Genomic DNA, 27,065 nt, shown 5'->3' on the forward strand with positions numbered 1-27,065 from the left:
CGGGGAGCCGGGGGGTGCGCCGGGCCGGGAGCCCGGGTCGGGGAGCCGGGGGGTGCGCCGGGGCCGGGGAGCCGGGGTCGGGGGGTCGGGGGGCCGGGGAGTGCGCCGGGGTCGGGGAGCCGGGGGGGTGCGCCGGGGTCAGGGAGCTGGGAGCCGGGGGGTGGTCGGTCGGGGCCGGCACCCCAGGGCCCGAGCCGACCCAGGCTGGAGCTGCGGGGGGACCAGCCTGGGCCGCGCCTCCACCCCCCCGCCCCCCCCTTACCTGCTTCAGGCTTCCCGCGAATTAAATGTTCGCGGGAAGCAGGGGAGGGGGCGGAGACTTTGGGAGGGGGCGGAGTTGGGGCGTGGGCGTGGGCGGGGCTGGGGGCGGGGCTGGGGCCCCGGGGAGTGTCCTCCATTTGGAGGCACAAAATATGGTAACCCTAAAGACTCTTACCAGGGCCCAGCCTGGCCAGGGGGCAGGGCCTCAGGGGGGACAGGAGGAACAGGGGGCAGGTCCCCATGGCAATGAAGCGCTAAGGCTCACCTCAGCCCCCTCTCTGGGAAGAGGCTGGTGCAGCTAGAAGGGGCTGCACTTCACAGCGTGGGATCATCTCCCCCACCATGAAGCACAGCCCCTGCCACTGCTACTCCATGCCTGCCCAAGGCTGCTAAGCCCATGTTAAAAAGTGGGGGGACATGGCTTAATTCCTGTTTGAACTAGAGCATATCTTTTTTGGGGGGGGAGCCATCCAATCTTGATTTCCAGTGATACAGAATCCACCCTCCACCCTTGCTAAGTTGTGCCAATGGTTAATAATCCTCGCTGTTAAAAATGTGTGTCTCATTTCTAGTCTGAATTTGTCTACTTTCAACTTCCAACCATTGCATCTTGTTCACTGAATGAGGTGCACAGAAATCTGCCGCCCATTCAGCTAGTGCAGAGTGGATTGGTTATATATCAATATGTTGTCTGTATCTGGATGGTGAGGAACTCTGACCTAAATTGGTAGAGTGACTGCCAATGATAGAGTAGGTCTCCAGCCCATACACAGAGGGTGGAAGGGACAGAAAGAAACACAAGTTATGTTCATGGATCATAATTCTATTGACAGTGACAGACATTGTTGCAAGGAATTTCTGCCTGCAACGGATAAATAAACACACTGGACACAACACATGGATCTCCCCCCGTTATTATGCAAATTCCTGTTGAGAACTACTTGCGCACTCCACAGACATGTAACACACTGAACACCTAACCTGGGCACTTATTTCAACCCTCAATATTTGCTCATGTTGCTAAGACTGTAATTAAGGTTGGATTCTTTATACAAAACAAAGAGGTTAACTGGGTCCAGGAAGTCAATGGGGTTAGACTTACATACTATTCAACGTCGTACTGCTTCATGCCTGGCAGGATCAAACCCAAAGTGAAAAACTGACCCTAACTTCAATATACTTTTTGGAGTTACATATGGAGTTGGGGTGCGTTTTTTTGTCTGAAACTTTTTTTCCAAGCAAAAATGCAGATTCAGTACCAAAAAAACCCAAACAAAAGCCTGTCAGTTTCACTCAACTGTTCATCTAAAAAATACCCCCAAGAGACTATTTTTGAAACATATTTTGATTTTTCAAGTTGAAATGACTCATTTTTGAATTGCCTCCAATTTTATTTTTAAAAATTGCAACAATTTAAAGAAAAAAATTCAAAATTAAAATGAATTTTTACTTGTTGGCGCATCAGAATTTTTGTAAATCATTTTCAGATTGACCCAAAATTATTATTTTTTCAGAACTGATAGCAAACTGAAAAATCTGTCACTTGTACAGGTCTAATTATCGGTGTGAACTTTAATGTTATCAACTTCATTGACTTTAAGTTTAAAAAATTGTGGGGGGGCAGTTGGTGAATTTGATAAGCCCAATATCAGTTCTCTTCCTATGTGTGTTAATTAAACCAGTACTTTAATGGAGAAATGAAAGAAGCTACAGCTCCCCTTCTTCCACTCTCCTCAAAGTTGGAACCTGGGTTTGGCCGATGGATACAGAAATAGCTCCTATTCCATTCATTTCTTTGCTGTCTTTAATATTTTTTTAAATTAATATGTGTGTATTCTGTGTTTCACATGATTACAGTCGCCTTTGCATTCTGATCATTAACTTGTACATGGCCTAAGTTTAGCTATTACTTCAGTGAGTGTTGATTTTTTTCTCCATATGCAGGGATTATTTTAAAAGTATGTTGAGAAACAAACAAACACCCCCCCCCCCGTTCAATTCTGCTTTGTGACACTTTCATATTCCCCTCCCCCACTCTTTCTTCTGGCTGGTTTCCACGTTAGAAATATGGGATCCTCGCTTCCCTTTGTTTGATGCACTTTCATCCCTCCCTACTCTGTCAAAATTATGTAGCTGAAACTGTGTTTAAAATCAGTTTCTGGCATTTTTTGTTGCTCAAACAAGAGCATTTACACCCTTATCTCATAAATCTTGTTGGGATGTATTTTTCTGAGATACAAGTATTTTATTTTCCAAAACTACCACACCTCTCTGGGGTTTTGTTTTTCAGATCCTTTTTTCCCAAGGGTGTCTCCCTGGATGGTGGCTCTGTACGTGCTCCTGGTTATTTCCTTTGTTTTGATAGGCGTTGCTGCTTTTCTCTTCAAGTTAAGAGGTAAAGGCAGATGAGGAAAGGAGACGGGAAAATAATAATGATCTCGGACCAGGCTCAGCTGAATAGAGATGTGATTACACACACAATTAAGCATGTGCTGAAGTGTTTTGCAGAATCAGGGCTATAACTATGGTGCAGCGTTATGCGTTTAATATGAACATGTGGTTATCCTGATAAACACAGTCTGCGCAGTTATGCATGTGCTATCACAGTAGCTGTGCATGGAAATTGATTAGTCAATTGTGCCACTAATTTGTTTGAGGTCTGGCCCTAATAATGACATGGACAATCTTCGTTTGTTATCCAAATTAGCCCAAATCCTCCTCCTTCCCCTCCAAAGAGAGCCTCTAGTCCAATTTGTTCACCTTTCCATACCCCTCTGCCAGTTCCTGGCTGGCTCTCAGAATACCTGATGCTTCACAGTTTACTTAACATAGAACCCTGCATAGCTCAGTGTTACTGGTGATTTACAGGATTCAGGACAGATTGTAACTCTATCGTTTGCTCTGACAAAGGGTCCTGCCCCAGGAACAGACTGGAGAACAAATTTTGAACATTGTAATTCCTCCCATCCTCCCTCTTGCTCTCCTGAGGCACTAAGGCAGCAGTTCTGCAGAAAAGGACCTAGGGGTTACAGTGGACGAGAAGCTGGATATGAGTCGACAGTGTGCTCTTGTTGCCAAGAAGGCTAATGGCATTTTGGGCTGTATAAGTAGGGGCATTGCCAGCAGATCGAGGGACGTGATCATTCTCCTCTATTTGACACTGGTGAGGCCTCATCTGGAGTACTGTGTCCAGTTTTGGGCCCCACACTAGAAGAAGGATGTGGAAAAATTGGAAAGAGTCCAGCGGAGGGCAACAAAAATGATTAGGGGGCTGGAGCACATGACTTATGAGGAGAGGCTGAGGGAACTGGGATTGTTTAGTCTCCAGAAGAGAAAAATGAGGGGGGATTTGATAGCAGCCTTCAACTGCCTGAAGGGGGGTTCCAAAGAGGATGGGACTGGACTGTTCTCAGTGGTACCAGATGACAGAACAAGGAATAATGCTCTGAAGTTGCAGTGGGGGAGGTTTAGGTTGAATATTAGGAAAAAACTTTTTTACTAGGAGGGCAGTGAAGCACTGGAATGCGTTACCTAGGGAGGTGGTGGAATCTCCTTCCTTGGAGGTTTTTAAGGCCCGGCTTGACAAAGCCCTGGCTGGGATGATTTAGTTGGGAATTGGTCCTGCTTTGAGCAGGGGGTTGAACTAGATACCTCCTGAGGTCCCTTCCAACCCTGAGATTCTCTGAGTCTATGATTCTAAGGCTTGGATCCACAAATAGGCGGAAGTGTTAAAATGCTGAGCATCACAATGGCTAATGTTCTGGCACCCAGGAAATCACTAGCACAGCACTGTGATCCACAAAGCCCGAGTTAGGCTCCCTATTCAATGACTGGGGAGAGAGAGGCACCTAAGAATGGGAGCCACAAAAGCCAGAACGCCAGGCAGGGAGCCATCTAAACCAGCCAATGGCAGATGCCAAGGAGAGGGGTGTGGCCTGAGTCCTGCCCCATCGCTGAGTTTGGCACCTCAATTTGAGCTGGAGAGAGGTGTCTCTCTATGATCCCCTCTCCTGCACTCAGGCACCTGAGCCGTTTCTTGCAAATACAAAGGCAGAGTAGGCCCAACGCCACACAAAATGGCCAGGGGGATGAGGGGCTTTCAGGCACGTAAATCTCATTGTGCATCTGGGCCTGAGTGATCACTGAAAACCACACTAACGGGGTTGCCAGTTCTCGCTATTTTTGTATAAGTCTCTTGCTCATTTCCCCCACTCAAAGCTGCAGCAATTGGAAAAATTTGTTTGTGAGAGAATCTCAACCTTTTTAAAAAAAAAAAAAAGTCTGATACCAACAGTTATGGTTGAGGAGACAAGGTCAAAGCCATAGAATGATGAAATGTGAGACTGGAAGGGACTTTGAGACGTCACCTAGTTCATCCCTCCACTCTGTGGTAGAATTAAATAAGAGCATCCCTGACGTGTTTGTCTAACCATTTTTTAAAAACCTCTAACGATGGGGGTTCTTCAGCCTCCCAGATTAACATGGTTACTAGCAGCTCAAACACCAGAAGATGAATAAGAACACATCATTTATTTAAATCTCACTTTTTAATCCAATCCCATGAGTAGAGGCCTGAGTCAGGCTATTTGAAAATTTGGAGTTGGTAATGCTGATACACCATGTGTGTGATGTATTATACACAAGGGCTATTTGACTGATTAAACACCTATTTTTGTGAAAAAAAATCGTAATAGAAAACAAAATATTTGAAGGAGTATTCACTGAACTTTCTACAACCACAATATTGTGTGGGGGCGGATACTAAGCATGAGATAGTTCATGACAAAAGACAACTTGAGAAAGTTATAAGTCACTATAAGTAGAGTTTGTGTATAGATACACTTTTCAGCCCTGATTTCTGCATCAGTAAACTGGTGTAATGCAAAGATAGGAAGAGGAAACTGAACCCTTTTGGAGTTCAAGAGGTGTTAAACAGATGAAGAACTGCTGAGACGATGCAGTTATTATGAAAGAAAGACGAAGGGTCAGATATTTGGAAGTATTTAGGTGCCTGAATCCCATGAAAATCAATGGGAGTTTGGTATCTAAATACCTTTAAATATCTGGCTCTAAATGCACATCATGTTATCCAGAGATTAATTTGTTTTCATTCTTTGAGGCTCGCACATCTTTCTCTAGAATGATTTATGAAGCATTCTCGATGTTCCAGGTTACTACATGACTTACACCGGATTGGACTTGCCTTGATGCTGAAAGTGAATGCAAAATGTGTGTAAAATGTTCTTATTCTATTATTGTAGCTTCTTTATGCCATTTTACAGACACAGTGGAATCATTAAGAATGTTTAATAGCATAAAAACAGAATGAAACTATATCATGAGGCTATGGAGACTTTTCTTTAGATATGTATTTACTGAAACCAAAGAGCCTAAGTAATCTATACTCACGTACACTGGTTTGGTTTGTTTTAGGAAACCTTCATGCAAAAATTGGTAAGTTATTCCCTCTTTTTCACTACATCATACCTGTGTGTGTCTGATAGTGTTTTAATTTAATTATTTCATATAATTGTTTTAAAATAATGAAATGTTTGCGAGTCCAGGCAGACCTAATTTCATGGCCTAAAGTGAACGGAAATGTTGCCCTACATTTTCAAATGTGACTACAAGTAGTAACTTTGGATACCTTAGTTTTTGGGTGCCAAACTTGAAATCCCCTGGACTGGCTTGATTTGTAGAGGGGATACACTTTCTGAAAATGTAGCCCGATAGCCCTACCAAATCCTTATCACCACAATCCCAATGCCACAGGGTAGAGATGGGACAGAGCAAATAAAGATTGATGAATCACATATAGGCTGTCTAGACTTCACACCACTTGAAGTGAAATGTAGGGTGTATGTAGCTACATATAATAGGCCATATCTGCAGTTACCAGGGATCGACGCTGCTGCAGTCAATGCAGTGGGGCTCGATTTAGCGGGTGAAGACCCACTAAATCAACCGCAGATTTGTTCTACGGTCGACTCCAGTACTCCACCAGAACGAGAAGATTAATGTAAGTCGATGGGAGAGCGTCTCCCGTCGACGCAGGGCGGTGCAGACACCGCAGTAAGTCAACCTAAGCTACATGGACTCCAGCTATGCTATTCATGTAGCTGGAGTAGCGTAACTTAGGTCAATTTACCATGGTAGTGTAGACAAGGCCATAGTGAAAAGCAGGCAGTGCCCACACTGCAATGTGGTATGAGTCAGTGAAAGGCTCTGGCAAGGGGGGAGGCAGTGAGGAAAGGCTCCAGAAGCAGGGTGACAGCAGGACACTACAGTGCTAAAAACAGCAGTGTAGGTGGGGGAAGAATTGTTTGGGTGTGTAGAGCTGTGTAGAGTGCATAGCCCTCAGGTTCAGGCATGTTTGTACTCTATGCACTTAGGCAGTGCTCACCATCTACACAGCTATTTGTCCCCATGCGAGGGGGGCACGCAGGGCTTGTACGCTGCATGCTTCTGTGAAGAGTGTGTAATGTAGAAGTACCCATAGCAGCCTGAAGTTAGACACCTAAATCCATAGAGAGAGAAATGCCTTCATGTTCACCCATCGCCCAGACAGACTCCCATTGAGCTATGTGGTCAGCATCTCTGCAGTCAGGACACATTTAAATACCTTATGCCCCTGTCCTGCAAACTCTTACGTGTGCACTTACGCATGTGCATAAACACTTGCTGGATCAGTGTTGCCAGAGTGAGATTTTCTGAGATGCCTAAGGGCGCATTTTCACTAGGAAAACAAGAAGCTAACATTGGTACTTATATGTGTTAGCTAACCAGAGGTAAAATCCCTGATGAAGACAAAGCCTGTTGTATTTTTAACAGGAGTTAGCAGGTCATGGTGAAATTATTGAAACAGAACATTGATTGACATGAGCTGAAATAAAGTTTTGTTTTTCAGTTTGTGGAAATTCAGAGGATTATTTTTTTTTTACTTTTTGTCTTGATTTAAGCTGGGAAGAAAAGTTCAGCTCTTGAAAATACTTTTTTTTTAAGTTATTCATAGTTTTAATGATAAGAATACAGTAAGGGGGGAGGGGCGTTAGCCAGCTGCTTTTGAATAATAACTGACATACAGTCTGCTCAAATATATTTGGGAGTGGTCTCATGAAACACAATCTGCTGAACAAGTCCGTAGTTCTTGAGACGTTTTGAGGGGCAAGAAAACTGTTTCCCATCCAGTTCTACAATTGTGTATAGGTCAGCCCTCAAGCAGATGAGTAACTTCACTCCCATATATATTTTCAGGATTGGCCATACATCTAAAGCACATTGACAAATAATCACTGGGAAAGTGTAACTATCATAAGTGGCTACTAATAAAGAGATAATTGAGCTGGAAGGATGAGGTTTGTATTGGTAGTGGTGGTAAATGTGGATAAGATTTCCACAGATAATAGAAGTTTACAGGTAGGCAAAGTAATAAAAATGCTGCTTGAGAACTTAGGGTTTAATTTAAGGGTCTTTACTTTGTATATTTGGACATGCAAGGTTGAGAATTTGGGTTTTAATGGTTATAAAGATTTACCTTTCTCAATCTCATGTCTAGTGTCCTCAAATTATTGTCTGACACCACTCCCACCCCAATTTCCCTTGACTGTAGGAATTCAGATAGATAAATATAAAAAGCTTAAAATAAACATTATCCATCAAGATTTAAAAAAATGGAATTCTGCCAAGCATAATAGCCATGTAAATTATTAAAATGCTTAGAATAAAAACTGTCCTTTCACTCGGTTTGCACTCAAACAGAAGCTCAGTGTTGTGATCTTTCTTTTCTACTCTGCTTTATCTATCTTCTTTCCTTAGGGAAGATCCAGGCTGAAAAACGTAAGTTACATTCTTCTTAGTATAATCTTCTGTGCACATTTGTATCCTTTTGATGTGTTTTAATCTACTCACCACGGGTGAGTTTTTAGGTCCTAAAAGAGATTTAAGTATTGCAATTCCTAACTCTAGACAGTGAGAGAGAGCCCCCCACCTCACTATATCCATAATGCTCACACCACGTCACAAAGAAACCCTGTCCTTTTTCCAATTGGTTGGGTGCTGCCAGCCCAGTCCAGGTGAAAGAGGGCTTCTCTGGGGCTGCAGGAGGTATAAATTCCCTCCAACTCTTCTGGTCAGCAGCCCTCTTCCCTTTCAACCTGCTTCAGCCACTTGGAGCTCAATGGTTAAAGCCGTCACCTGGGTGGTGGGAGAGCTGTTTTCAAATCCCTGTTCTACTTGATTAGGAGCAGGGACTTGAACTTGGGTCTCCCACACCCTAGGTGAGTGCCCTAGCAACTGGGACAGATGCACACACACTCACTTTCTCAATTTCACTCACACTTCCTGATCTGGTGGCTCATAACTTTTTTGTGCTTAATGTGTGATCTGGGCATGCCTACTAGATCAGGCCCCCCAGGCTAGACGGGAATGCCTAGGCAGAATATCTCCCCAAGCCTTAGGTCTGAACTAAGGCACTGAGCATCTCTATGCCACCAGGACTTAGGCAGTTGTGTGCATGCCCAAAGGCAGAAGCTTGGGTGCCTAGGGAATTTAAACACCTATAGGATTGGGAAGAAGGCAACCGGCAGAGCCTTCTCTGTGAGAGCTCTGGAACTTGCCCCCCTTCCTTGGTCTGCAATAGTTTGTGTCATACTGCCTGATATGGGATGCAGCAAGAGCTCCAGTCTCAGATCAGACTTCCAGAAAACAGGGCATGTGCCCCCAATTGATGGTGAAAAGAATATACCAAGCCAGTAACAAATGGGTGCTTCCAAATTACTATACTAGTTATTATGAAGCCACACACAGTCCCCTTCAGGCCCTCTAGCCTCTCATGCACCACCCAGACAAACCAGACTTCTGTGATGCATGATTATACCCAGAAATCACATATATTAGGTTCTTCCAGATCTTACCCCAAAATCACATTAATAGCCAGTCCTTTAGCAACTAAAAATAAAGGTTTATTAATAGTTTTGAAAGGGAAGAGAGTTGAGATTAAAATGAATCAGATACATTGCAGTTGGTTTCAGAGTCTGTAGGTCAGGATAATAGCAGTGATGTTAAATCTGCTAGCTTACAATAAGTCTCTGGTTCATCCCAAATACTGGGGTCCTCAGTCCATTGTTCAAAGCTCTTCTTTGTTAGAAATTGTTGTCCAGAAATGTGGAACAGGAAAGAGGCAAAGAAATTATGTCACCGTCTCCACTTTTATACCCTCAACCTGTATGCATGGAAAGTTACTGGCACAAACATGGAGTCAGGGATCACATGTCTTACGTGCCCCGCTGAGTCACTGGGCCTTCATTGTGCATATGCTCTCTGCAGCATCCTCTGGAGATGCCCACTGGAAGAGTTGATTCTCCTTAATGACCCATCAACCATGGCTGGCTGGTCTTGATGTAAATCTATCATGTGGGTGCCTCCACCCTGTCGGAATCCTCTGCTGCCCTGCCTGATGTCTAGAGCGTAGTTACAGGGCAGTATTCTCCTGGTCCCAGGCTCCCTAATGGAGCTGGGGCCTTCATCAATATTCCCTAGCTGGTCATCAGACCCAGTCATTTGATGCTGCTCAGTGGGTCTGATAATTCCCAGGCCCTGCCTATTGGGCTTCTCCAAGGAATAGGGCTGTCTGATCCCGGCCCCTCTGGCCCTTAAAGGGGCAGTCTGGCCTGTTACAAAGAGGGTGTGTCCCCAGGATGATGGGGGTGGAAAGAGCTTTTTGTAGGGGCTGGCTGCCCATGTTGGCTTCCTTTCCTGTTGAATGTTCTTTTTCATTGCTTCTATGGTGTCAGGTTTTTATAATAGTTAAAATTAGAGCTTCTGGATTGGTGTCTTTATCCAACAATAAGTCAACAGAAGCACAAAGCTAAGCTTATTAATCTTTATGGAATGAGAGCAGAATGGATAAAGATTCAGTTACAGAATCAAATGAATATTAAATACTGATATCGTCTGATTCAAAAAAGCACCAATATACTTTGAAGTTAAGTACATGTGTATCCCAATTGACTCTGATGTGCTTAGACCCAAGCATGTGCTTAAATGCTTTTCTGAATTGACACCATTGATATAATATAGACCCATGACATTCAAGAAAAAAAAATCTAAACCTGTCCTACTTTTATTTTCAAAAGCACCATTGCTTTGCTCTTATTGAATGGGAGTTTCACCATTGACTAACTTCAGCGGGAGCAGAGTGAGAGTAACTCTACTCATAATCTTTATAGTAAAGACAGAAGAACAGCTAACGATTCAGGTACAGAACCAAATAAATATTAAAGGCTCAAGTCATGTTAGCCAACTACGGGATTAGCATTGTAGGAGCTGATCCTGCAGTCCTTGCACACTGTACACTGCTAGTGAAGCCAACAGGAGGTTAGGGTATGTGAAAAAGCAGATTTGGTGTGAATCCTACAGGTCATTCAGAACAGTAAATGTCTGAAAGTATTCATTTGTTTGATAGCTAATCGTCGGAATCCACAAGAACCCTAGTTGCCACCTACCACCCCACACTGGAACCCAGATGGGGTATCAAACAACTACAACCCATACTGAAGAGGGACCTCATCCTGAAAGAAATCTTTCCTAAACCCCTCTTCTGTCCTTCAGACAACCTCCCCAGTCTCTCCAAGCTCATCATCAGAACAAAGCTCCACACAGACCAGGACACCCCAAGTCAAAACAGCACCAGACCCTGCCAGAGCAGATGCAAAACCTGCAGCCATATCTCCATTACTACAATGATCAATCCCCCACAACACTTTCAAGATCCATGAATCCTACACAGGCCTATCACAACAACATGTGCACTAAATGCCCCATCAGCTATGTCTATGTCTACACTACAACTTATGTTGGCAACATACATTACACTGACATACATTACACTGACATAAGCGCTGGTGTGGCCAGTCAGTGCTATGTTAGCGGGAGAGCTTCTCCTGCAACATAGATTCTGCTGCTTGCGGGGACTGGTGGAGTTAAGCTGAAGGGAGCGGTCTCTCCCATCATCTTACAACAGCTACATTAGAGAGCTTACAGTGGGGGTCGGTGCAGCTGCGCTGCTGTGAACTCTACTGCAGCTGTGCCCTTTGTGGGTGAAGCCAGACAATCACTAGATTCTCAGGCTTTGTCTACACTACCAATTGAACGACAAAATGTTTGTCGTTCACAGGTGCTTTAAAAAGCCCCCTCCACCCCCCAAAAGACACTCATGGGGGTGGAAGTATTTTGTTGGCAAAAATGCCGACAAACAGCATTCGCAGTGCCAGACTTTTAGTGACACGCTAAAAGCTGTGTAGTGTAGACAAGCCCTCAGATGAACTCTCAGAAAACTGATAAAAGACAAAAACACCCTATCACCTGTGGGTGAACACTTTTCACAAAACAATCACTCTATATCTAAACCTGCACAATACTTTCAAAAGACTTTCATAACTCTGCTAGATACTAAAAATCATGGACTGCACAGAGACACTGGATTTTGGCTTATTACAACAATGCGTAACTCACTAATTCCTTCTTTCTGTCCTGTGACTGCAGGTGTTAATGGGACACTACCTTGAATGGTCCCTTACAATATATGCTAACTAATCTGTTCCACCTTGCCTTTAGCTATGAGCTCAGAGTACCTTTCCTAGACCTGAAGAAGAGGTCTGGGTGGCTCAAAATCTTGTCTCTCTCCCCAACAGAGGTTGATCCAATAAAAGATATTAACTCACCCGCCTTGTATCATGAATCCAAATGTAATTCATTCATAGATTTAAGGCTGGAAGGGACCATCAGATCATCTAGTCTGACCTCCTGCATAACACAAGCCAGAATATTTCACCCAGTTACCCCGGTATTGAGTCCAATGCTCTGTGTTCGGCAGATCTTTCAGAAAGATATGTGGTCTGAAGACATCAAGAGATGGAGAATCCATCACTTCCCTTGGTAGTTTGTTGCAGTGGTGGAAGTTCTAATTTGATTAATGGTTTTCTTGAAACTGTAAATCAAAATAAAATGAAAAACTCCTTAATATCTCTTTTCAGTGAAAAAAATCTTAAATAATGTATTTATCCATTTGTTTTATTTTAGGGAAACTTCTTGAAAATATCAGTAAGTTTCATTCCCCTCCCCCAATATCACCTCATATGTGAAGTTGTGCGCCCCTAAGTTTTTAATTTAAGGGACAAGGTCAACTGGAAAACCACAGGTAATGTCAATAACTTCTTAACAGTAATCCCCATGCTATGTTATGGGAAGTCATAATGCAATCGGGATTTTAAAATACTTTTAAGGACTGACCTTTCACTTATTCCTGTATAGCTCCTACTCCCAATGAAACTGAAGGGAGTAGGAGGTTCCCAAAGAATGAAGGTTTACAAAGGACTAGTGAGCAGTTATAATACCTAGCTCTTATGTGAAGAGATTTCATCAGTAGATCGCAGAGCACTTTAGAGTTCATGATCATGAAACTGAGGCAGAGAAGAGACAACTAACATGCCCAGGTCTCCCAGCAGGCCAGTGGCAGAACCATGATTAGAACTCATGTCACCTGAGTTCCAGTGCTGTGTCTGCTAGGCCACACTGCCTCTCTAGTAATAATTAGTGATCAGGCCTAAACATATTGCACCATTCCAAACTGTAAACCTTTGAAAGTAATGCTCCCGTCCTTCAGACACTTGTGTTCATGAGAATTTTTCCTTACATGCCTAAGTGTTTTCAGGCCAAGGAAACCCTAATGCACTTTTCACCTGCATTCTAAGGCTGCGTCTACAGCAGGAGCACTTTACTGGTATAGGAATACCAGTATATTGTAGTGGGAAAGCATTCCTAGTGCAGATGGTGCTTGTGCCAGCAAAGCTGTGCTTTGTACTGATATAGTAAAGCCACCCCCACAAGTGATACTGGTAATAGCACTGTTTTGCCATTATAACTGGATCTCCACAGCACAGCCATGTCAGTCAGGGATCACACCTCCTCACAAGGGCAGTGGATATAATAGGCCAAGGGAGGCTATTCCCAAACAGGATGCAGGGCACCCCCCTTTGGAGCTGCCCCGCTGGCTTGCTGCCTTTTGAGCATTGCCCCTGAAAGGGTGCTCGGCCCATGTCCCTGCCCACACTCCACCCTGACATCCCCCTCCTGCATTCTGCATTCCCCCATGACACCACTATCCACACTGCTCCTCTTCCTGCCTTGCCTCTTACCCCATGGCCCCTCCACCCACCACTCACACTTCTCCACCCCTTCCCCTGCACCCCCTACCTGCCTCTCATGCTTCTCTGTCCCCTCCCCTGCACCCCCATACTTCTGCACCCGTTTCCCCTGATTCCCCCCCTGCCACCTTCTTGTGACTCTTCACCCCCGGAGAGGCAGAGAGGCACTGGTGACAGGACGGGGGCCCTTGGGTGTGGGGGCAGAGCGGCATGGGTGGCAGGGCCCCTCGAGTGGAGAGGTGTGGGTGGTGGGGCCTCTTGGGGGAGGGGGCCGAGCAGGAGCAGGGCCTGGGGTGGAGTGGGGGTGGAGTATAGGCAGACACCTATCTTCACTGCTGTGCATTGTCCCCGGGAAATCAACAGTAATTCTGGTGCCCAGGCTACAGACACTTACGCACATACTGAGCTTTCTTCTCAAGGTGTTGTCCCGTTGAAGTCAGTGGCGCTCAGCCGGGTTACACTAAACTGCCCATTCGGGATTGGGGTCCAAGTAGATGAATTAGAGTGCTTATAATGAAAGCTGACCTTGAGGTCCATATGCAATGAAACAAAGCTCTTGATAGTCTTTCATTTACTTATCTATTTCTTTCCCTTTTTTTTCAAGGTGAACTCCAAGAAGAAATTAGTAAGTTATAACCCCCTCTAATGCAATAGTTTGTATGGAGTTGCATCCTAGGCTGTGTCTACACTGGCAATTGAACGACAAAACTTTTGTCATTCAGAGGTGTTAATCCCCTTCCCCCCCGAAAGACAAAAGTTTTGCCATTACAAGTGCCAGTGTGAACAGCACGTTGTTGGCAGGAGCGCTCTGCTGCCAACAGAGTGAACGCTGCTCATTGATGGTGGAAGTATTTTGTTAGCAAAAGAGCCAACAAACAGTGGCGACGCTGCCCGACTTTTAGCAACAGGGCTTTGTCGACGGTCATGTCGCTAAAAGCTGCGTAGTGTAGACAATGCCCTAGTAAGTACTGTAGGATTCATTTACCTGTAGGGAAATGACGTGACACCCCAGGCTTTGTGAATAAATTTAAAGTCTGGGATTTTCAAAAGCACCTAAGGCAATTAGGCACCCACTTTCCACTGAATGTCAATGAAACAAGTGTCCTTTACACACTTAAGCTGCTTGGAATATCCAAGCTCAGATCAACTCTTCTGTGTTTGTACAGCACCTAGCACAATGGGGTCTTGACCCAGGACTGGAGTTCCTCTGAACTACCCAATGCAAATAATAAATCACTAATAGATGTGCTGGCTCTTATTTTGCTGTGGCCAGAGGAGGACATAAAAGAACCGGTTATGGCTCCCTGACTCTGGGACCAGCCCTGCAGACCCAGAATAGGTATAGTCTGTGTCATTCTGGTCATTTTCCAGCCCCGGTACAACTTCTCCCCTAGAGACTGCTGAGGGGCTGGTTCAGAAGTTGAGTGCACCAGCACTGGGCCTGCTAGGGACTCCGTCACACCAGGGAAGCCTTCAGCTTGGGACATCCAATTGCTTTTTAGTCTAGACATCAAAAGGGCCCACAAAGTAGCAGAAAATCCAGTCCCCTGCCTCAGCCACATCGTTATTAATTATTGTTTTCAAAATGCTAGAATGTGTTGCCCAAGTTGTAATCTTCGCCATAAGGTGTACAGCTTGGCTGGGTTTTTTTGTTTGTTTTTGTTTTGTTTTGGTTTTTTTTTTGGGGGGGGGGATTGTAAATTCACTGAAATACGTTTTCAGGGCACTGAAACTATTTGCAAATTTGTGTTGAATTCACTGAATAATTTCAACTGAAAACACCTAAGAATTCAGAAATGGTAAAATGGTTTGTTTCAAAAATGTGAATTCAAATCAATATTTCATTTCAAAAGTGTCAATTTGAATCAATATTTTGTTTCAAAATAGCAATTCAAATTGGTATTCAAAACATTTTTTTCAACCAAACTTTTTTTTTTATTATTTTTCATTTTGTGAAGGAAAAAAACAAACTGAAACAACAAAAGTTGGGGGGGAAATGTTCAGTTTGGCCTCTGAACAGAAAAATCAACTATTCACTGAGCTACACAGCTGGTGACAGCTGTAATTCTGTTAACCAGAAAAGTAGAAAAACAAGCCATAGCCTCAAATTGTTAGTAAAGTATTAGTGATTTTAAGGCCTAGTTTTTCATTCCTTCCACGTGAAGAACTCCCAGAGTAGTTAATAGGAGTTTGGGATGCACAAAAAAATGGGAAAAAATCACACGTGAGTAGACAAAAACATATTTTACCCATCAAAATAGTAATGCTTTTAAAATAATTTTAAGAACTCAACCCCACACAGGATTACACATGTGAATAATGCTCTTCCCGTGCATAAAGATTTGCAAAATTGGGCACATCTAACACATTTCTGACATGTAATCTAGGGTGCATACTGGGAAACATATACAATACATCTCTACCTTGATCTAATGCTGTCCTCGGGAGCCAAAAAATCTTACCGCATTATAGATGAAACCGCGTTATATCGAACTTGCTTTGAGCCGCCGGAGTGCGCAGCCCCGCCCCCCCGGAGCACGGCTTTACCGCGTTATATCCGAATTCGTGTTAGATCGGGTCGTGTTAGATCGGGGTAGAGGTTTAATAAGAATGAATAATTTTGTGCTTATAAAGAAAACTGTCTTTCATATCTGTAGGCACCTGGACAGGAGCAGGGCATTATACTTATTTGTATCTGTTTTGCTTTTTCTTCTTTCCTTAGGGAGATTGCAGGCAGAAATTGGTAAGTTAGCTTTTTCCTCGTATTCCCTTTTGTAAATAGTCCTCTCATATTAAGAATTTTAACTCTATTCTCGAGTGCAGTCCCCCTCCCTCCCAAGGTTCACTATGCACTAAGGTCACCAAAAGGCAATGGGAGAAACATGAAAAGGATCAGAATAAAGGTTTCCAATAGAAACTCTGATGCTGTTTTATTGTTCCAATTCAGCATAGCACCTACGCAAGTGTTTAACTTTAATCTTGAAACACATGCTTAAGTGCTTTCCTGAATTGGGGCCATAATGTAATAGAGTTGTGGCATACAAGAGACAGTCTAAACCTATTAGAGTGGCATTATCAAAAGCACGCAGGACTGGCCTAAATTTGCTCTTACTGAAGTCAATGGTGAAACTCCCACTAACTTCAGTGGGAACAGAGCTAGGAAAATACTACCCTTAATCTTTATAGTAAAAGCAGCAGAACTTTTTATTAAAGACCCAGAGAATTGTAGAAATGCAGAACTGGAAGGGACCTCAAGAGGTCTTCTAGTCCTGCCACTTCTCCCCATCCTGCCTTGGTACATGTGGGTGAAGCATTTACCTAGACCATCCCTGAAGGTGCTTGTCTGACCTGTTCTTAAAAACCTCCAGTGATAGAGATTTCACAACCTCCCTAGCTAGAGAAGCAAATAAATATTGAAGGCTCAAGTCATATCAACAAACTATTAGCATTTTAGGATTTGATCCTGCAGTCTTTGCACTCTCGATTGCCAGTGAAGCCAACAGGAGATTAGGGTCTGTGAAGCAGGATTGGCCTGAATCCTACAAATAATTCAGAGCTGTAAACCTTTGAAAGGATTGATCTGTATGTGTAGTGAATCCATAAGGGTAATGCAACATGAAAGAAAATGTTAGTACTGATGATCTTGATACTGGGAATTCATGTAAAAATGAAAAAAAAAATCCTTGAAATTTTTATTCACTGAAAGTTCTTAAATAATTTAAATGAAAATATAAATTAATGATATAATTTGTATTTGTTTTTGTTTTATTTTAGGGAAACACCTTGACAATATCAGTAAGTTCTATTTTTCTTCTAATGAAACATCTTACATGAAGTTTTAGTCAGGAAAGAAAAATCCCATGTAATAGCAATTGAACCCAGATATTGCAAAGGCTTAAGCCAATAAGTAACTTTACGCAATTCAGTGGGACTACTACACATGATTCTGAATAAGTGTTTCCAGGATCAGGCCTAAATCTGGATGCACTCGGATAAAATATTACAAGCTTCTAATTATTTATGTGGATTTCTTTCTCTCTCTTTTTAGGTGAACTCCATGAAGAAATTAGTAAGTTATATTTCCCCCAGTGGAAACTTTTTTTGGAAGGTGTTACTTTCCATTATAACATAATTTTATTTTTCTACCCTCAAAGTTCCTGCAGCTTTAGATTAGACATACAGTGAATGATTTGATGTAAAGAGGCAATGTGAGAAAATGTTTAAGTGACTAGAAGTCAGGGTACTGACTCAGAATGCTGGAGCAGCGCCTGGGCAGAGAAGTTGGAGAGGAATCAATAATGGCTCTCTGGCCAGTTCTACACAGACCCCAGTCTTACTGTAGAGTAGAGTCGAGGGGTGGAATTTTTCAACCAATTTTAGTTTTTAGGGGAAAAAACGAAATTCAGTGACATTAAAATGTTTTCAGAATTCATGCTGAATTTGCCAAATTGTTTGGGTGTAAAAAATCTGAAGGAATTGAAATGTTTTGTTTTCACATTTTCAAAATGAAACATTGAATTTTTGTTTCAAAGTGACTTTTTGTTTTGAAAATTCCTTTATTTTATTTTTTTAAGAAAATGCTTGAAATCAGAACAAGACATTTCCTTTCAGATCAAACAAAATATCTTGGTCAACCTGGAACTAATTTTTTACTGACCTTTTTTTTCACTGAAAGTAACTAAATAAAAAATCTTTGTGGTTCAACCTGAAATGCCCCCCTTCCCGCCAATTATTTGGGCTATTCGAATCTATACCACCTGGCTGCAGCTCCTATAAGTCTTGTCCACCAGCCAGATGTTACCAGCAGGCAGTGCTTTCTAGCCACACCCGCTCCTTATTTGTTGCATGGCCCCATTGCGGTGGGCTGCAGCGTGGTTGTGCAGAAGCTGGCCATGCTTGTTCAAATCCTGCTAGGGACTTGCCCAGGCTGGGGAAGACATCAGCTGCTTCCTGGCTCTTTTGAACAACTCACATGACATGAAGGCTCTAGATTGCATCATAAATGTCTCCCCTACCTCAGCCATATCAGCATTCGCCTCCAGATGCTATGATATTGTTATTTGGAGTACTGTGTCCAGTTTTGCCCCGCCCCACTATAGAAAGGATGTGGACAAATTGGAAAGAGTCCAGCGAAGGGCAAGAAAAATGATTAGGGGGCTGGGGCACATGACTTACTAGGAGAGGCTGCAGGAACTGGGCTTATTTAGTTTGCAGAAGAGAAGAATGAGGGGGGATTTAATAGCAGCCTTCAGCTACCTGAAGGGGGGGTCCAAAGAGGATGGAGCTCGGCTGTTCTCAGTGGTGGCAGAAGTGGCGACAGCTTGGAAGAGAGAGAGGCAACACTGGAGACAGAAGGAGGGGAAAGGATATAATGGAGAGATGTGCCATTTTAGAAGAAAGTTAAACCAATCCATATTAAGGATAAGGAAAGTAGAAAGACTAAAGACTGAGTTATAGAACCGAATGAATATTAACTGTTCAAGGGTGTTAGCGGTTACCATTTTAGGGCTCACTCTTGCAATCTTTGCACACCTCAGACTCACAGAAGCAGAACTGGGCCCCAGTTCTAGACACAGTTCAAAACTGTAAACCTTTGAATTTTTATTTTCACTTGTAACCAGAAAATCCACAATATGGATAGAAAAGTAATTAATGATTATATAGAACTAAGAATCAATATAAAATGGAGAAAAAATATTTAAATCTTTGTTCATTGAAAAAACTCTTAAATAGTTTGTATTTATTTCTGTTTGCTTTATTTTAGGGGCACATCTTGAAAATATTAGTAAGTTCAATTTTTCTCCCAGTCTAACCTCTCAATTGAAGTTGTACACAGTTAAATTGTTGTTGTTTTTAATTAAAGGAATATTGTCAATTTGAAAATCAAATGCACGAACTTTGGCCACAATTCAGAGGGCGCAGCAGGTCAGTCATTTGCAGGATTGTAATAAATCATTGTCTATAAAATGGTATGTCAGAATAAAAAACCAGACTTCGATAATAATGTTAAGCTCTGACCTTTCATTTCTTGCATGCACACCACTCCCAGTGCAATCAAAGGGAGATGGGCCCTGAGGAATAGTAATCAAAGTATTCTGAATTTTGATTTTTCATCATCATTATTTTTATTTCCAATGACCAAAATGGGGGTGAGGGGAGGGAAATGTCAACCAAATTGTCACATGCCCTCCCCCCACAAACACAAACTATTTCCCCACCAGCTCTAACAATTAATAATCAGACCTAAAGACACCTGGCTCTGCAAAACTGTAAATGTTTAAAAAATTATATTGGAGCCCTGAGCCGACACATTCTTAAACTTATGCTTCATTTTCAGGTGGTCTTGTTGAAGTCAGTGGGAGTACTCACATGCTTAACATTACGTACGAGCATCACTCTTTGTATCACCAGTGCCTATGAGTCCAAGCCTGCAAATATTTACATGCACGAGTAACTTTATTCATGTGCCTGAGTGTTGGTCAGATTGGGTGTTTATAATGCATTTTTGACCTGTAATCTTAGCTCCTGGTCCTGAGTTTGGAGCCATGCGAGTGAACTGTTGAATTCGGTCCCACTGATTGCAGTGTAGATTCAGGCCTTTAGAATACCACCGGGAAGGTACACATTAACAGTAATGAATAGCCATGATCCTTCTGCATTATACAACCCACTGGTGAATGTGTTACAGGCTTGCCTGCGTACTGCTCTACATACAATATGAGTCTGCTACAGATCCTTGCTAAATCTACAGCAATTTGGTCTTTTTTTTTAGCTCTGGAGATCCCCAGTTAAATCCCTGGTGCATCAGCCAAGGTGGTGGCCATCACACTTGCATATGGTTAACTTTAAGTATGTGATTACTTCCACCGAACTAAATCAAGGCCTATGTACGTGAGCTGAATGACTATACTGAAAAGTGATCTTTACATTTCCATACATGCTAAGAGAATTTTTAATTGCCTTTTCCTTTTCTTTCTATTTAAGGTGAACTGAATGAAAAAATGAGTAAGTTATATTTTCTCATTTCTGTATGGATTGCATCTTCTCATGACATTGTCCATCTACTTTTCTCCCCAGACAGGAACTGCAGGCTGAATTCATACACACAACAAATGATTTGTCACCAAGAGAGATTGTGAGATAGTGATTAAAACTGAGGATATTGAATAGATATGCTGGTCCAGATTCTCAGCCACCTAATGAAACAGTGTGACATACGTTCTGAGTTTTGACAAGCTCTAGTCTGGAGTATTGTAGTACTTCCTTATGGAATCACAGACCTGTATTGGAACACTGCGAGTACCAACTCCAGCACACACACACAGGCCTTGACTTTGTACTAGAGTCCCAGATCAGATACAACAATCTAGTTAACATACAAGACAACAATTTAACACTATCTGTCGGTAAGGAGTTTGTCTACAGTGATCATCACATTACATAAATTCACTGCCTACAACCCCGTCCCACCCTGTGTAGTGGTTGTGTATAGGATGTGGCCTTTAACCCCACTTAGGGCTAGAATAATTGATACTGGAAGATTTCAGAGGTGCCTTATCCATGGTTTGGAAGGGAATCGTTTCCCAAAGACTGATTAAAAAGTCTTGGCATGAGGTGGTTTTCATGAAGGGGTTGGGCTTAATTTAATCTTGGGAGGAAAGCTCTTCCATAATGTCTTTATTTCTGATGTTTTAATTATTATTACTATTATTATTATTTAGGTGGACTTCAAAGAGAACTTGGTAAGCTTTTTTCCACCTTCTTTTTCAGTAATGCATCCTTTTTTATTAATCAGATTCAGCTTAACAATGAACTTATTCACATGAGTGCTCACTTTATTTGATTTGCTTGGTTTCAGAATGGAGAAAAGCCCTAGTTTGTCCAAGTAAGTAAAGTTTGTATTTAGTTAATGTCCAAATTTCACTTCCTTGAGAGATCCTTGCTCCCTTTCTTTGTAGAAATAGCTTAAAACAACCCAAATAGGAAATAATGCAATAGTTTCTCTGGTTGAAGTGTGAATGGTGAAGGTTGTTCCCCCAAGTGACCTGTAAAGCTGGGGAATCTTCCTTTGGGAATACGGAGAGGAGTGAATTAATATTTTTCTGGATAATACATGCTCAGGTAGTACTTGAATGGGATGCTGTCCTGATGTTATTCTTTGCACATTCATAGGGGAAGGACAGTCCAGTGGCTAGGGTGTTAGCCTAGAATTCGGAAGGCCTCAGTTCAGATAATTCTCCTGTGTGACATTGGGCAAATTGATTAGTTTCTTTTTTGCCAGAAGCTGAGAATGGACGACAGGGGATGGATCACTTGATGATTGCACGTTCTGTTCATTCCTTCTGGGGCACCTGGCATTGTCAGAAAACAGGATACTGGGTCAAACAATATATGTCATTCAACCCAAAACAAACACATTTAAAGATTTTTGGTTGACCCAAAATTATTTTTTTTAAATTCATTTTTGGTGTAAACCTAAAAATCAGTTATTTGCACAGTTCTGGGAGAAGACAAAGATGCACAAAACTTCCCACACAGGCTTCACCTGCTGCTCTATGGGTCTGCTCTGATATACATCCAGTGCTTCATGTGTAATGAAAGAGGTTCCAGGGCTCAAGCAGTTTTTTTACATTCATAATTGATGAAGCAACCCCAGAGGTACCAGGGCTACAAACTGCCAAGCCTAGAGATGCTGGGGCTCAACGCTGGCATGCCCTCGCACAAATTTAAGCACTGAACACATCCCCTTCCCCACACAGACCTCCTTATTCCTGATGTATGATTTGATAGGAATTGTCTGTCCTTTTTTATTGTCCTTTTTTATCCTAGTGATCAGGCTCTACTGGGAGCTTTGTCTTCAGGGGAAAAGACTACTTTGTCATTTTTTGTTAACGTTTGATTCTATAGCAGTCATTTGATGTGCTTAGTGGAGGTGTCTGAATAGCCAATTCTTCCGTTTGTGGCTCTACTGAAAACAAATAAATACAGGAGAACCTCAGAGTTACAAACACCAGAGTTATGAACTGACAAGTCAACCACACACCTCATTTGGAACTGGAAGTACACAATCAGGCAATAAAATAAAATTAAATAAAAAAACTAATACAGTACAGTGCAGTGTTAAATGTAAACTACTAAAAAAAGGGAAAGCAGCATTTTTCTTCTGCATAGTAAAGTTTCAAAGCTGTATTAAGTCAATGTTCAGTTGTAAACTTTTGAAAGGACATACATAACATTTTTTCAGAGTTACGAACATTTCAGAGTTACGAAAAACCTCCCTTCCTGGGGTGTTCGTAACTCTGAGGTTCTACTGTAAATAAAATGAAAAAATCATTTCAGGGTGGCTCAAAAATGATTTTTTTTTAAGAAATTGGGCAAACTGAAAAGTTGAAAAAAATCAGGTTGAATGAAACACATCTTCTGACCAGAAATGAAATGGTTGATTAATTTATAAAGTTTTAAAACATCTTTTAAAATAAAATTGAAGCAAATTTCAAAAAGAAAAATCTTTTTGAATCAAAAAGTCAAACTGTTTTGTTTCAAAAATGTGAAAAAGAAGTGCTTCAACTTTTTCAGAGTTTTTTTCCCTACCAAAAGAATTCTCTGAATTTTACACAAATTCGTGAAATCTTTCAGTCAATCCAAATCTACATTTTTCAGGAAAAAACGATTCCCCCAGTTTTAGTGCTTAGATTGCCAAAGACAATGAACCATGTTAACGACTTTCAAATGTAAGCTTTAATCCCCTACATTTTGGTGCGGGACACTGGTCTTCAGATAGGGGTGTCCTGCTCACTGCTGTTTTGTTGATTGTTTGTTTTTAGCTTTATTTATAGAATATTAAGAGCCAGACCTCATCGGCCAATTTTGAAGCTAATATAAGTATTGTAATCATGGAAAAAATGGGCTATTAAAGGAAACCCAGCTGGGGCCTTAGCTATAGAGTGAGTCTCACTGGTCCACATTGATCCCATGAAAAACTTTGATAGCTGCATAGATTTCATGACAGCCATGAAATTCTGACTCATGCACAACAAGCATTATCTATAATGACACTGAAATGGGGCATTGGCCTTATCCTTTGCCATGCCAGGACCCCACACAAGGTGAGAATTCTCAGTCAGATCTAGCTTTGGGATGGGAGATTGCCTACATTTAATTTCAAATGGAAAAAGTGATACCACCGTCTCAATCCTTCTTCATTCCACCTGGATGCCAAGCTGGAGACACCTGAATCAGCAGTGGGCCACGTATGTCCTCTGTAGTTGAGGTTGCAAGTGAGCGTCCATTATAAGCCCTGCTTTCCCTCCAAACCGCATACACAGGAATATCACTAACAATAATCAGAACATGATTGTTAGGGGAACATGGCTTGCAAATTCAACCCATGCATTTGAAGAGTCAAGTAACTCCCAGCTGAGATGACCCCAGAGCAGCTGAGCATAGAAAGGTGACCGGTAAGGTCAGTTCTGCAGTGGCCACTGCAATGTAGGGTAGCCAAAGGACAGCTGCATCCCCAACTTTTTACCTTTGAAGTGAGCTTTGTCTACTTTGGCACTACACTGTGGTGACTTACATCAAATGAGAACTGGAGTAACGTGCATGGATGGTTAAAGGAGAGAGAGTGTGTGGGGCGTGGTGGATAGGAGAGAAGTTTCCTCTCCTCTGCTGAAAACAGAAGATGATCTTCTCCTTCCTCCTTAGATAATGTCATGAGGAGACCTGGGTGAAAAATTGATATTTCAGTTCATTGGCAGTTTCAAAAAAATGAAGACAAATTTGTTTTGAGTCAGACCAGAAATGAAAATTTTTAGAAAGTTAAAAAAAAAGATTTAAACAAAATGTTTTATTTTGAGCATTTATAAACTTTTTTGCTTTTTAAAAAATAAAATTAAGGGAAATTTTGAAATGAAAAATTGTTCCCAACCAAAAAAATCAAAATGTTTCATTTTTAAAATGTCAAAACAAAATAGTCTGATTTGTTTTTGAATATTTTTATTTGTCTTAAACAAACAATTTGGCAAAATTGACATGGATTTGGAAAATGTTTGTGTTGTTGAATCTGCATTTTTCACCAACAAAAGTTTTGGCCTAACAATATCACCAACTCTAGTTGTGAGAGCGGCCCATTGTGTTTCATTCTACTTTAACCACTCTTTGTGCTAAAATATCTTTCTGCTTCTTCAGGCTGTCCTAATTCCCTTTTTTTGTTGCTCGCCTCACTCTGGAGAGATGGCTTCTTGGCTGATATCCCTTTCTATCTGGCCTTGATTATTCCCCATGGAACTTAAATTAGGGGTATATCAAATCATGTTATGGTGTGATCTGACTTTAAATATGAGGATGGAGGAGCACAGCAGGGGTTCTGTTCATGAAAAAGAAATGGGAATAAAATCTGCTGGGGCTCCCAGCATTCCTGGGTCTCTGGGTCCCTCTCTGGGAAGAGTCGTCTGCAGGAGAGGAAAGATTCTGCATCTCAGACCTGGCTCAGATGACCTTTCACTGTTGTCACTGACCTGTTCCTGCTCGGGTTTGTGACTCTGCCCTGCACTCTGCAGAGATCTTGGAGCTCCTCCCCATTCAGAGCTGGGTAAATCCTGGAGGAAGGAGCTGGGGCAAATCAAACCTTCCCCCAGAGATGAGCTTGGATTCTTCTTCCTAAAACTGGGGTGGGGGGGAGGCGGGGAGGTCCCCACCCCACTCCATGGCCCTGCCCCTGCCCCTTTTCGTCCTCCAGAGGCCCCGCCCCCTTGGCCAAGCCAGAAGCTGGAACCCAGTCTGCCTGAGATGGGGGAGGGGCGAGTGCAGCCCTGGCCCATGTCCCCATCCCCTGGGTCCCACCAAGGCAGGGGAGGGTCTGCAGCTCTCCACAGCTGCCCGCAAGGCTCTTACCCAGATCCAGCGTCCAGCCTGGCCCGGGGACAGGGCCTCGGGGGCCAAAGAGCTGCAACCAGGCCATAGTAAGAGACACCCGGGCAGCTGCTGTGGAGAGCCACGGACCCTCCATCAGCCCTGGATGGGGGGGTCATCTGGGGGACAGGGACATGGGCCTGGGGCTGCTCTCAGGCCCCCCACCCCAGGCAGGTGGAGGGTCCACGACTCCCCACAGCTGCACAGGTTCCCCAGGTCAGGCTCCAGCTTCTGGCCTGGCCAGGAGGCGGGCCTTTGGGGGGAGGAGAAGGGGCAGGGGGCCAGGCCCGTGGGGAGTGGGAGGGCCACTCCCGCATTCCTGCACCTCTGGCTCTGCCTTTAGCATCATGATTCTCTCTTTCCACTGCAGCGAATGTGACCCTGGATCCAAACACAGCAAATGCCCAACTCATCGTGTCTGAGGATCGGAAAAGCGTGAGGCGTGGAATTGCACGGCAGGAGGTGCCGGACAATCCAGAGAGATTCCATTCTTTCTGTCTGCTGGGCTGTGAGAGGTTCACCTCGGGGAGACATTATTGGGAGGTGGAGGTGGGAGACGGGGGATTTTGGGCTGTGGGTGTCGCCAGAGAGTCTATGAGGAGGAAGGGAGGGATCAGATTTAACCCTGAGCAGGGGATCTGGGCTGTAGAGCGATGTGGGGATCAGTACCGGGCTCTCACCTCCCCTGAAACTCCCATGCCCCTGAGTGAGAGACCTAAGAAGATTGGGGTTTATCTGGACTATGAAGCGGAGTGGGTGGCATTTTATGATACTGGTAATGAGACCCTGATCTTTACTTTCCTGTCAGCGCCTTTCACTGGGGAGACAATCCTTCCCTTCTTCTGGGTGGGGATTGGAGTCCTGCTCCAAATCTGCCCTTGAGTCCTGGAGATGGGGAGGTGGAACCCCACTGGGGTTCACTCTGGTTGTGGACCAGAAATGTCCTGAACTAGTTGTTGTCCTGGGGACAGCTCAGATGGTTTAAATCACACTGCTATGGTTCTAGAGAGGGCGATGGGGGAGACGGAGGACATGGGGGGTTGTAGGGCGCATAGGCACCGACTCTGTGGGTGCTGCAGGACTTGAGCACCCACGGGGAAAAATTAGTGGGTGCTCTGCACCCGCCGGCAGCCAAGCTCCCCTAATCCCCCGCCCCACCTCCTCCTCCTCCTCTGAGCGTGCCGCGTCCCCACTCCTCCACCTGCCTCCCAGCACTTCTCGCTACCAAACAGCTGTAGCAAGCTCCAGGAGGCGGGGAAGAGGCGGGGCAGGGGTGGGGATTTGGGGAAGGAGTTGGAATGGGAGGAGTAGGGGGCGGGGCAGGGTGGGGCCGGGCTGAGGGGGGTCGAGCACCCACCAGCGCCAGTAGAAGTTGGCGCCTATGGTAGGGAGAGGAGAAGCTGAAGATTGGAAAGGGGAACATGAGGTTTTTCTGGGGAGGGAGATGCTGGAAGGAAATGGAGAGTGAAAGAAAGAGAAAGGGGATAAGAAAAGTCAAGAGAGAGGGAATAAAACTGTTAATTGTTATGGAAAGTGATTATGTTTTATTAAATCAATCCCTTTGTTCATGAAAAAAGCTATTTCGGGGCCTTAAACTATTCTCACAGATTTTGGACACTCTCTTCTCTGTGTTCTGATTATTACACTATCATTGAATTGTTTGTAATTCTCACATTTCCTGACTGTAAATAT

At 43.3% G+C, this 27,065-nt stretch overlaps 1 protein-coding gene across 1 annotated transcript; it reads left to right on the plus strand.

Moving 5' to 3' along the window:
• Positions 1-2,544: 2,544 nt before the first annotated feature.
• On the plus strand, positions 2,545-27,065 carry LOC117885016 (butyrophilin subfamily 3 member A1-like; the record flags this gene model as incomplete). Its single annotated transcript, XM_034786089.1, has 13 exons — positions 2,545-2,656; positions 5,695-5,715; positions 8,077-8,097; positions 12,340-12,360; positions 14,068-14,088; positions 16,186-16,206; positions 17,238-17,258; positions 17,512-17,532; positions 19,228-19,248; positions 20,448-20,468; positions 21,185-21,205; positions 21,322-21,348; positions 25,744-27,065. Coding segments are annotated over 13 exons (861 nt in total), but the record flags the coding sequence as incomplete, so codon positions are not given.

Source organism: Trachemys scripta, chromosome 11 (assembly GCF_013100865.1).
Source record: "Trachemys scripta elegans isolate TJP31775 chromosome 11, CAS_Tse_1.0, whole genome shotgun sequence".
NCBI classification, from domain to species: domain Eukaryota; kingdom Metazoa; phylum Chordata; order Testudines; family Emydidae; genus Trachemys; species Trachemys scripta.